This window comes from Vicia villosa, linkage group LG6 (assembly GCF_029867415.1).
Source record: "Vicia villosa cultivar HV-30 ecotype Madison, WI linkage group LG6, Vvil1.0, whole genome shotgun sequence".
In the NCBI taxonomy this organism is placed as follows: Eukaryota; Viridiplantae; Streptophyta; class Magnoliopsida; order Fabales; family Fabaceae; genus Vicia; species Vicia villosa.
In genome coordinates, this window is record NC_081185.1 from 23096066 (window position 1) to 23108881 (window position 12816).

The window sequence follows — 12816 nt, forward strand, 5'->3', positions numbered from 1 at the left end:
TGATTTATTTCTCAAAATATTTTCACTTTAATCAAGCTTGTTGCAAAAGATCCAACGGGTCCGAATCACTTGAATAAGTGAAGTCGTAGGAACAAGTTCCCAAACACTATTTTTTCCAAATGACTTTAACTCTTATTGCATAACAAGAGACCAATGTTCATCAATGATGGCCTCATCAATTTCCATTGGCCTCACCAATGTTTCATTTTTCCGGTCGCAAACGAGGTACTTGTTCTAAGCCTCTAGATCTTTTTGATTTCTTCTTCGGGTTCGTACTCCTCCTCTAAAAAAGACATGATAGTCCTCTTGAGTTGGTCGAAGGAATGGATATTCCAAAACTTCACTGGCACTGAGGGTTTGACGGGAGAGAAAATGATATGCCCTTCCCTTATGCGGTATTCCGGTTTAGTATCGGGACGCTTCATTGATGTTCAGTGACATCCACCCGGCCTAATGCGAGACATTTTTGTGTTTGTGTTTAGGGTTTGTGTTTGTGTTTGTGTGTAATGTAAACCTAGAAACCCTAAATTTATAGAAGCCTTTGGAGACTATGGACCACACAATCTCTGCCACATAAAGATCCGTAGATATATCTACGGAAGGGTTTTAAAATTCCTCTTTCTGTAGATGCATCTACGGTAAATACCCATAATTTTTCAAATTAACACCTTCCGTAGATGCATCTATGGAAGTTTCGCTGTTTGTTTTTGCAGCAGAAACAGTGCAGTAGTTAGCAGTGATTGCAAATGGAAAAATGTATAAACACATAAAGACATAAAGTAAGACTTGACAAAAAAAATTATATTGCAATGTTATAAAGTGTATATATTACACTTTGAAACTACATAAATACATTAAAAGAGCTATCGCCGGCTAAATTTATTGGGAGTTCTAATCTTGACTTTTCGGCATTTGATTCCTTCTCGGTGTTATTCAACTTTTCAAAATCGTGCATCTTATCCACAAAACGGTCTGACCACGTATCGGCAACGTCGGTGTGGCGCTATATCAGACACTTTCGTAGATGCATCTACAGAAGAATGTGGCGCTAAGACCTTGCCGTAGATGTGTAAGAGATCCATGCATGAAATATTTTCTAATTTGTTTCATATTATTGTCTTGTAGTTTCATATTTCGGCTTAGAGCCACTTACATCGCAAATAAAAAATAAGTATATTTTATTGTTTTATTATTTTCAATATTTATATTAACTCAAAACTACTTTTATTTCAATTTAAATATTTATAAACAAAAACCATTTATTAAATTTTATATATTTTTCATCACAAGGAATATACTAATAATATCTCATTATTTCCTAAAAAAAAAAAATTATTTTTTCATTGTATTAACTAGGGTAGAACGACATAGTAGCGACCCGAGCCTCCAAGGGTTTCATCAGGTGTGAAATTATCTTTTGGTTTTCTTGGTGATCATTCTTCACTAACCACCATCGTTCAACACCACAATCGCTCATCGCCGAACCCTAAAACGGTACCGTTTTCACGGCATAAATCCTCTGCATCAGAGTGTTCCTCTAGTTCCGGAGGTTCACTGGCCACACACCATGGCTCTTTCACTCGGGAAGATCACCATTATCCTTGGTGCAGGTACACACACTCTTCTCCACCTTCGATTTTCCTTCCTTCAATTTCATTGTTTCATTGATTCCTTGTTACGGTGTATGAATTCGTAAAAAAAAAATGGAATCTAGGTTATTATGATTGTGTTTAATTTTATATCAAGGTTTTAATTGCGTAAAGGCTTTCGCAATTTCGGTCGGTAACACTGATTGCAGTTGTCGATGTGTGAATTAACCTAAAAACGGTGAATAACTGTATCGGTATCGGCACCTGACAATACTGTGGTTTTCTGTGGTTTTTGCGAACGCGGACTGGTTTTTAGAACCTTGTTTAATAGTATTATGAAGTATTATTTGTGAACTTTGGTATGAAAATTGAAATGCGTTACTGGAATAGTCACTGAAATAGTATCGTTTGTGTTTTAGGTCTTGTTGGTTCAGTAATGGCTAAAGAAGGTCGATTGCCGGATGTATCTGGTCTTGTATCTGGTGCTTTCAAGGTTAGTTTTTGTAATTTTCTGGGAAGGTTATAGGAAACTAAGATAGAGACTATAGGCATGCTTGAATTGGCTTATTTGAGATTTTTGGGAGAACTTGTGAAAATAGCTTATGACATTGTTAATGTCATAAGTTATTTTCAGCTGATTTTTGTTAGGTTATAACTTGTAGGAAGACCATTTGACTTTAATTGTACCTCTTGTTATGGAAAATAGCTTACATACAAGTGCTTGTGCTATAAGCTACAAATAAACTGTTTATTCAAACGTGGTGTATGTTGTTTTAATACTATAGGGCATGCTTGAATTGGCTTATTTTAGCTTTTGGGGAGAACTTATGAAAATTGCTTATGACTGTTCATAAGTTATTTTCAGCCGATTTTTGTAAGGTTATGAAAATAGCTCATGACATTGTTAGAAAGTTATTTTCAGCTGATTTTTGTGAGGTCATAACTTGTACGAAAACCATTTAACTTTAGTTGTACCTTTTGCTATACAAAATAGCTTATACACAAGTGCTTGTGCTATTAGCTACAAATAAACTGTTTATTCAAACGAGGGTTATGTTGTTTTAATACTATAGGCATGCTTGAATTGGCTTATTCTAGCTTTTGGGGAGAACTTATGAAAATTGCTTATGACATCGTTCATAAGTTATTTTCAGCTGATTTTTGTAAGGTTACGAAAACCATTTAAGTTTAGTTGTAACTTTTGCTATACAAAATAGCTTACACACTAGTGCTTGTGCTATTAGCTACAAATAAACGGTTTATTCAAACAAGGGTTATGTTGTTTTAATACTATAGGCATGCTTGAATTGGCTTATTTTAGCTTTTGGGGAGAACTTATGAAAATTGCTTATGACATCGTTCATAAGTTATTTTCAGCTGATTTTTGTAAGGTTACGAAAACCATTTAAGTTTAGTTGTACCTTTTGCTATACAAAATAGCTTACACACTAGTGCTTGTGCTATTAGCTACAAATAAAAGGTTTATTCAAACGTGGCATATGCTGTTTTGATAGAACCCAACAACGTCTGCTGATTCATGCCTCAGGCTTCCGATTTCAGCTTTCACTATTGGTTATTGTAAACATCGCTTCACTTTGTGCTGCATATCAAAAACCTTTAGTTTGGCAAAGTTCTTGGTGTTGTTATTGTTTGTTTGTTGCTAGCTCCAAATTCGATTCATATTTGTGAGTATGGGAGTTGTCATTCATTGTTAAAAATTAATGTTGCATGCTCTATATTGATTTGAACTCTTTCTTTGACCAGGTTGTTTTAAGGCAACTTAAAAGCTCTGATCCTACTCCAACCGTTAAAAAACCACATAATGATGCTTTGCTTGCTCAGGTCCGTATGACGTTTTTCATTATTGATTAGATTTAATTTAATTATGAATATTTTTTTAGTATTATTAAGTCTCATTTCATCTCATGCAATCCGCCACTCATCAGTTAGAGCATTTAAAATGTGACTTGAGTATTGAGCATATGCCTATAATCTTGACTTGTTGTATAGTTGTATATGTTTTAAAAAAAAGGGGGGGAAGGGAGAAATTATAAATAATTAAAGTGACCTGAATAACCATTTTACAACTATCCCTAGGGGATTTTACAAAGTCAAGCTCTTACTGGTTAGCTGACACCTCATTTAGTTGTATTTTGAATATGTTATATACTTATCCTAAGGTACCTACTGAATGTTGTATAACTTGTTGAGCTGTACTTGTGTTGGAACTGTGTATAGTGTCATTTGCATGAATGAAAAAATTGACACAGGACAAATCAATGTACTATGTGTATTTATATAAATTCTTGATTCTTTGGTTTCTCCATTTTTAAGTGGGTTTTGCAAAACACAGTCCATGTCAAAATATAAATCCCCATTTAAACTAGCGTTGTAGATTGCACAATTTAGTGGTGTAGCAGAGTGCCCCGCAACTATCGAACATGCATGGGTAAAATAACAGGCAACGGTTTGTGATCTCGGCACTGCAGCTGCTGGATGCTACGATGATGCCAAATGCGTGTGTATCACCGCCTAGACAGCCTCACATGCGCACGTGTAGAACAATACAAAGTTATCGATAGCGGCGCTATCCCGGGATAGCTGCCCGGAGCGGTGACCCTCCGTTATTTGATGTTTAGCGGGTAGCGGGGCGCTTCCCGGCCCTAGCGGGTTTGAACTTTTTTGAACTCGGAAACCCAAATTTACCCTTAAAATAAATAAATCTGGTCTGATTTTACATCTGGTTTTTATTACCTCTGTTTTTTTGGAGTAATAGTCATTCAATAACTCTATTCCTCTTCTTTGTTTGGTATAACATTAAATATATGTTTTTATAGATTATTCATATAATTAGTTAAAAAAATAGTCAACTAGCAGTTGTCCCGCTATCCACTATTCCACTATCTCATTTCTGGGGTGATGCTATGCTCTGCTATCTGGGATTAATAACTCGAACAATATGACACACAGTGGCCGTGACAGTGAAAAACAGAAAAGGCTAATCTGGACAGAGAAATAGTGAATCTTCACATTAGAAGAAGGAGGAGGGAGGGCGAAGTAGAACTGAAGAATCACCATGTGAAGGGAGAAGACAATGTGGCGTGACAATGTATGTTTTGCTAAGTTTAAAGCAGAAGGGAGAAGGCAAGTGCCGGATCCTTAAAAGAAGTTAGGCCTTGAGTACCTCAGAGTCTTTAAAAAAAGAAATACTTGTTTATAATGATAAACAAATAATAAATAACAGTAATATGATCAAATAAAAATAATATTATTGAGTAGAAAAAAATACAAACAATACTATTTACTAATAGCAAAATGATTACTTGTATATATCTTGACTTTCGTATTTAGCATACAAATAAAAATATTTAAAGACATGTAGTATTAGTTATGGGTCAGGCTAACATGTGCCCTTAGGGCACATGTTAAGCATACTATAATTAGAAAAAGTTAAATGTAATTAAATGTAATAAAGTCATATTTAAAGTTTCGATACATTGAATGCACGTGTTCCAAGAAAATATTGGGCACATGTTAGCTTTTTCCATTAGTTATTTAGATTAATCAGATATGAACTTTTTAAATTTGTATCATATAAGTTATTTTGATATATATAGGACCTGTTTGTATAGATTAAAAAAGTGGTTTTATCGATATTTTCAAAAATGATTTTTATGAGTACTTCGTGAAAAATAATAGAAGTTATTTAAAATTCGTTTGTTATAAATTAAAAAAATAATTTTGATATCTAGTAATTTTAATATTCATTATTAAAGTTTTTGTACGACGTGGAAAATCTGATAATCTTTAAGAAGTTAAGAATTGTAAATTTACTTGTTGATATTGGAAATGGAAATAAATATACATTTGTGTATCTTACTATTCTTCCCTTTGTACTTGAGGCATGTTTTTTCGTATTAAACTTGATATGTATCATTTGGAAATGAGGTAAGATGAGGTATGCTAGTCACAGATCTTCAGATATTAGCTGCATTTTTTTTTCTCACTTTTAATGGATGGTAAAAGCATGACCATGTTTCATAGTTTATGCAGAAACTAAAGTTTTATTTGGTTACTATTACCAATGCTAGTTGTATTGTAGGGTAATTGAGATTTCTGCTTATACTTGTGATCTACAGGTTGATAGTCTTCGGCAGGAATTACAACTTCTAGCAAGAGATAGACAACCATTCATTATTTTAAATAATAGTGGAACAGGTTATGCTTATCTACTCCCTTTCTCATATTATAGGGCCCTTCTATTATTCTTCAGGAATTTAATCAATGCTAACATGTTGCTTACTGACTTTTCAATCACTGGATTTTAAACTGTGCCTTGTTTGCAAGATGGTGTCCATATTTTTGTCTGAGCTATAAAATTTTTCCTTATCTTTGTGTAATTTTCTGACATTTTTGACAATGTACATCAGGAAGAAAATACGTAACAGTGGTCATTATTGGGGTAGGATGTGGATGCCTTTGGTGGAAGGTATTGCCTTTATCTTCTGTGAATTGTTGATTTGAGTAAAGGGATGCTGTACCCATGCATCCCTGTAGGAAGTTTGTGTGGCCAAAATTTGAATTCAAATGTTGGTGCTTTTAACAGCGTTATGTGCTATATATCACATGATCATTGTTGTGTTTGAATGTTCATTAAATCATGCAAGATATCTGAACTTTTTTCCAGGGGTTTCTCTTTCAATTGTATTGAGATTTGTTTAAATGTGATTTGTGGCTGTTTGAGTTGTTGTGGTATCTATCTGGTTGGATTAATTTGTCTATTATTCAATATGACTAGCCGGACTATATCGACCATTCTTTTTCAAGTGTAGGCTTTTCTTATTGTCTAATGCAATTCATTTTAAGCTCAAGTCTAGTTGCTACTAATTTTTCATCGTGATTTGGAGCGTAATGATATTTTTGTTACTTGAAGTTGGATATTATTTAGTTAGCACAAGTCAATGAATTTATTTGTGGATAAACTTTTTAGTATAAAAAATAACTCTTAAAACTATGGTGGATAGTCACCAAAATTACTGGCATAACAGTGCATGTTACATATATTATGATCATAACTTCTTTGAAGGTCGACCCCTCTCTCTATGAAGATGATTGAGTTATACTGCCTTGCTATATATACAGGGATGGCTTCCTAATATGATGTTTGCAACAAGGCGCAGTTTAAATGATGCCTGTACAGGCATAGGTAATCAGCTTGGGAAGGTTTATGAATCAATCGAGGTAATTTTATTTTATTGGTGTTTTTTTTCTTAGATTGCGATAAGCCTCACATATTGTCTTATTGTTGACCTTAAATGATAGCTTTTTGTTAGCTAGGACATCGATATATCAAGAAGTTTGATGGATTTACCCTGTCCACATAAAATAGTTTTGCACCGACATCCAATAGATGTTCATATTTTGGCCATGTCATATTAGTATTTTGAAATAATCCAAAGAGATTAAGATTAAGAAAACCTAAAGAAATTCCTAACTGCATCATTCTCTATCGTCGTTTGTCAAACTCCATTTGACGCCAAGCCACTGTCTTGGTCACAGAGAAGCTGAGGGATGCTCACTAAATCAACATTCCTATCAAAATTTGTTCTATCCACATGATTTTCGCATTTGAAAGTCCAATTCTCTTTTAGTTTTGTTTTTCTCTTCCTATTTTAATTCATTTTTAGTCACGGTGGAACAAAGCTTTTTGACAGTTTTGTTGATATCCCAAATTTTGTTATAATTTTGTTCTCTCTCAAGCCCCTTTTGAAACAGATATTTAATCTTAATTTTTAGGCCTTTCTATACACTTGTAGCTTCTCTCAGGTTGGTTCAGATATTTTATTTTTGAAGTTGCGTTTTACATACCGAACAGACAGTCAAAGATAAAATTGTATGTATCAAACGCATGAATTGATGTTCATATTTTGGCTTAAGAGAAAATAAACAAACAAAATTGATGTTGTAAAGCTGCTTCTGTTTTGGAGGAAACAAACCAAAGCAAGTGATTTGAAAATGGTGTGCAAAACTAACTGCCCGTGCGAAACTGAAGATGGACGAAAAATACCAAAACAAGTTGTGTTCTGGATTTCTGGCTCCAAATCTTGTGTTTGAAGGTGGGTTTTCTCTAAGTTAGTCAACGCCATTTTATGGCATAACTGGGAACTGAAAAAGAACGGATGTGAACAGTTTGATGAATTGGATGGCTTGTGTTTCCCCAACTTTGTCAATGAGGGATTCCCGGAATCTGCATCCTCCTTTGCTACCTAGGGAAAAGTCTTAACAATTTTTTCTTTTCAACTGTTTGCTTTCTTGTCTCTAAGCTTTAATGTAAAAAAGAATTTAGACAAGTCTATATGTATATGAATAAACAATTATTATTAAAAAACTAATAATATGTAAATTATATGGTTTATAAAATATTGCAACAAATCTAATAGATAAAAATGAAATAGATAATAAAGTTATTTCTATGAAACAATATAAATTGCTTAAACTAAATAAGTTAATATAACATTTAGACGTATTTAACCATTTTATAAATACTAAATGTGTCATGGTAGTTGTTGGATATTTTTCAATGACAATGTGAATTATTTTTTAACCATTCAATAAATACTACCTCTGGTCCTATTTATAAGAAAAGATTCACTTTTTAGATACATTGAATAAATAATGCATCTAGACAATATATTGTCCAGATACATTATTTATTCAATGTATCTAAAAAGAGAATATTTTCTTATAAATAGGACCGGAGGTAGTACTAAATAAAGTCTATTCAGTTGAACTCTAATTTGACATACACAAGAAAAACCAGTTGACTTAATTTTTATTGTTTTTATAACCACATCCAGTTGACCTTCCATCTTGATTTATCTGCAAGCTTTTGTGTAATTCTAATTCTATTTGCATGAAAATTTTAGTGCTTTACTCATGTTGTCATTTACATTGTAAGATACAATTAATTTTGTGAGGAGCTGCTTTTCATCTCTGCATTCTGTTCAGTTCACTTTTCTTACTTCTTACTTTCTCAAGACTTGGTGAACAAAGTTACTGCTTAAGGATTTGCGATTTACTTATCTGTTATGATTGCAGCAAGCCAAGAAGAATGTATCTGCCAGAATTAATGGCGTGGAAAAGATAATTGATGAATCTGCAGTCATTGTAGAAGTTATCGAAGATGATGTGAGTAAAAATGTTTCAAAGCATTTTTGTTTTTGGCTTCTTTGTTATTCAATAATAATATTATAACTTCTGTTACAGATCAATAAAATACGAAACGAAACAGAAAAAATAAGTGGAGATATGACCGGTGTTGATACTTTTATTCGAGTTATTGTAAGTCATTTTCAGGAATTCAATTATTTCTTTGAAAAATTTGCTGGATATCCAACTTTAGCTGACTGATTTTCTTTTCAGGAATCTAAAATCAGTGAAATAGAAGGAAATCAGGTATATTCAATCAAACTCTCGTCATTATTACATTTATTTAATCATAACCATTTTTGTTATTTGACGGGTCTGATATTGATCATACCAGTGGTTTACTTTTTGTGTTTGCTTAGATTGCCACAAATTTAAAAATCGAGGGAATATGTCGAATTACTGATGGTTTGCAGAATGGCACTGCACAGGCGTCTATTCAGGCATGGATGCTTATTTACAAATGGATTTTTGTTTGGTGTAGCTTGGCTTCATAATTTGAATATCAGATTTTTGTATCATGTTCTTTCTATTTACTTGCTATTTATTCATAATATATTTTTAAATTAAATAGGGACCCTCATCCAAGCCAGCCCTTGAGCTACCACCAGTTTCACCATCTTCCAGCGTAAGCGTTTTCCTTTTGCAGGCATTATTATGCCCTTTTAGAAAACTGTATTCCACTTTAGACATAATATTATTTAGATTTTATTTAATTATAAGTCAAATAATGATTACACATTCCGAAAGTTAGACTTCATACTTCAGTCCTCTTCATTTTTGTAACTTATTGCTATGTTATTCTTAATTATATAGGCTCTGCCGGCAGGTCCTTCCAGGCTATATCTTGAGCAGCCTTCTATTACACCAGTAATATCAAGGGTAACTTTCAATTGAAAGCTTTTCCTGCATCCTATCCACCGTGCTTCGATTATGTGTTTCTAATTCCTTCTGTCATTCGTTCTCTTATCAGACCGGGTCCATGCCTCCAATTAGGTCAGCTGATCCATCACCATCTCCATCAAATTCAGCTGTATCTGACCAGGTTTGCAATATTTTTGATTTACTTGATTCATATAAAACAGGACCGGCCTCTCATATTCATATATTTTAAACCATGATGAATTGCCATGTCTTTTCAGGAGAGCAGTAAACTATCAGAGCAGAGAAATTTCTCCAGTAGTGATGTGAATTCTATGAAAACTCCTCCCACAGAAAACAAAACCAATGGATCTAGTGCTGGTGGCTTTTTTGGGATAAACTTGTCAAGCGTCTATGCTCCATTGCTGAGAACTCGCAGTGCGACCAACTCAGTAATACAACAAACTCGTCCAACTAGTTGATAACAGCACTAGACCTATTTTTTCTTTTTTGATTTCCAGTATATTATAAACGAATAGATATTTTTGGGGATGGTGTTCACTGATAAGCGGTGGCTGTTCCAAGATTGTATGCACCATCATACAAGTATGTTATGTCAAAGCCAGTCTTAGTCTTATTAGAGAAACGACTGAGCAGTGAATTTTGCAGACTATTTTTTCGACTTCCTTAGATTGTTACTAAAATAAAAGTTTCTCTATTATTTAACAACTAGAAAGCCCAGAATTGTCGTAAACTCTTTATTCTCCTTATTATTAAGAACGAAACACAAAATTGTTAAGAATTTTACATGTTTGAGGCTTTGAATTCTTTTGTTGAAAAATTACAGTATATTTAGTTTAATTTTTTTTTTTAAATTTGTTGAAAAATTACCTCACATTTGACGATTGTTATTCTTTTTGTAAAACTACATGACATTTGTGCTGATGGTTCTTTTTGTTTTTTTTTTCCCTAAGTACATGACATTTGTGCTGATGGTCAGTCTTTGTAATTTTCATTGAGGTTGTTAAGAAACCATTCTCGCAACTCAAGAATGCATATCATGCCAAGTCTTTCAAATTTTCATTGGGGTTGTTTACAAACCGTCCTTGCAACTTAAGAATACATGACAGCCAATAGTTGATGAAATAGCTGGATTATTTGTTGATGATCTTGATCATTATGATATTGGAAGAGACATGATTGTACACGGTGCAACTATGGTTGGAAAACATGTTATACTTTCAGGTTCAGTTACCGCTACTCCAAATTACATGTTCAAAGATGCAATAGGGATATGCAAGAGGTTTTAAAATTTCCCCCAAAAGAAATACCACAAGATAATGATGACTATCTTTATATTAAAGAGTTAATGATAAGGTTTATGTCACTAAAAATAGTGTTCAACTAGACAATATAAGTGTTGTCACTTACAATCTTTTATCTTAATGAGATACCAATCTCGTGTCAATGTTAAATATTGCAACAACTTAATGCTAGCAGGTATTTATTCAAGTATGTTAATAAGAGACACGATAGAGCAAATTTACATATAATTAATGGTTGTGGAAACACTTTATGGTACCTCCAATCGATGAAATCAAAACATATTATGATTGTGTGTCTCCAAGTCAGAGGTTTGGTGAATATTTGTGATGTAGGAGGATTGTGAATATCAAAAAAGAAATGGCACGTCGGAAAGTATTTTAATATTTAAGCAATTTTAATTTTAATATTTAAGTAATTTCTATTTTATTTGTTTATTTAATTTTGTTTTGGATTAAAGGCCCATAAGGCCCAATAGGGTTTATTTATTTTCTGTATTTAAAGACCTTTGCCATGACTATAAAGATTATCTCTTTTATTATAATAGAATCCAAAGTTAGAACTTATCTATAGGGTTTGCAAGCTATTCCTTTGGGCGGCTTCCGAGTGCGTCAATTTGTCTTTGGTATTCATCAAAAGTGGCCTTCGGCATTCAACTATTCATTTAGAAAATCAACATTAGTTTTAAAGATATAGATACAATTCAAGATGTTATTCTATGATTCTTACTTGATTTGTTGCTAATTAGTAACATTTTGTTGAAGGTATAGAACTATCATGCAAAATTTTCTACAAAGTTCACTTATTTTCCTCAAGAAAGATCATGACTTTCAAGGGAAAGGGGTTTCAAATTGGGAGACTTACTTATATTTCAGTGGGCACCAAAAAACTTTCTTACATGAGGATATTATTGACCGTACAACATGGATGCGTTACTTTTGAAAATATTAAAATGATTAATGGCAAATTTCAGTTTCAGTTTGATTTTGAACATTACTAAGACTCTTGTATGTTTCTTGTTGAACAATGGTATGATTTTTCTACTAGTTGCGTTCCAGGTGTTAGAGATACTGAACATCCTTGACCCCACTTGTGCCTTCCCCTTCATGCATGAGGACAACAATTGAGCTAAACCTGAATAATGATTGTATTTCAACTCAATTTCAAAAATATTTACTTTTAAGAAATCAGAATCAAAAGCGCGGAAGCAAAATAAGTAAAAGAAATCAAAATCAAAAGCGCGGAAGTAAAATAAGTAAGCAGATGCAAAAGCAAATAAGTAAGCAGATGCAAAAGCGTAACAAATAGATTTAAAAACTATATGTTTTCTTGTCATTATAGGAACAAATATTCAATCAATGTCATCAATACTAAGAAAACTTGAAGTTGCTTTGAAAAATAATTTATATCCAACGAGTTAGAGATCCTACAATCTTAATTTAAAGAATGAATGTTTAACAAACCTATCTATACTTATATGATAAAATACTATAAACAAGATTTAATTCTAAATGACATTTTAGTGATGAAAAATATCTGACATACATGATAATATGCACACAAAAAAAAAAGAGAAATAAGGAGAGAAAAAGTTCATCTGATATATAGTGGTTTGACTATCCTTATTCCACTCTTTGATGATTTTCACCATCGGAAATGGTAACGTTTTCTATTATATTAAAGTTAAAGGTACAAGTATTTGGTACAACGAAATATTATTAATCCAAATACTAACAATTCAATGCTTTAGCCAACACATATATAAAACAATAATCTCTTATATTGATGCAACACTTTTTACTCGAATTTGACGAAGACTTGTTTGAGCGATTTTTCT

At 32.8% G+C, this 12816-nt stretch overlaps 1 protein-coding gene across 1 annotated transcript; it reads left to right on the forward strand.

The window, feature by feature from the left end:
- Positions 1 to 1341: 1341 nt before the first annotated feature.
- On the forward strand, positions 1342 to 10302 carry LOC131608996 (uncharacterized). Its single transcript, XM_058880610.1, has 14 exons — positions 1342 to 1610; positions 2009 to 2082; positions 3354 to 3431; positions 5729 to 5807; positions 6020 to 6078; positions 6732 to 6830; positions 8688 to 8777; positions 8856 to 8930; positions 9012 to 9044; positions 9158 to 9238; positions 9370 to 9423; positions 9612 to 9677; positions 9769 to 9840; positions 9938 to 10302. Exons 1-14 carry the CDS (start codon positions 1568 to 1570, stop codon positions 10136 to 10138), a joined length of 1104 nt encoding a protein of 367 aa, XP_058736593.1. The 5' UTR covers positions 1342 to 1567; the 3' UTR covers positions 10139 to 10302.
- Positions 10303 to 12816: the final 2514 nt, after the last annotated feature.

Coding starts and splice junctions, on each gene's coding strand:
- LOC131608996 (XM_058880610.1), top strand. CDS start 1,568: ATGGCTCTTTCACTCGGGAAGATCACCATTATCCTTGGTGCAG. Junction 9,239..9,369: donor CTGCACAGGCGTCTATTCAG/GCATGGATGCTT, acceptor TAAATTAAATAG/GGACCCTCATCCAAGCCAGC. Junction 9,841..9,937: donor ATTCAGCTGTATCTGACCAG/GTTTGCAATATT, acceptor ATGTCTTTTCAG/GAGAGCAGTAAACTATCAGA.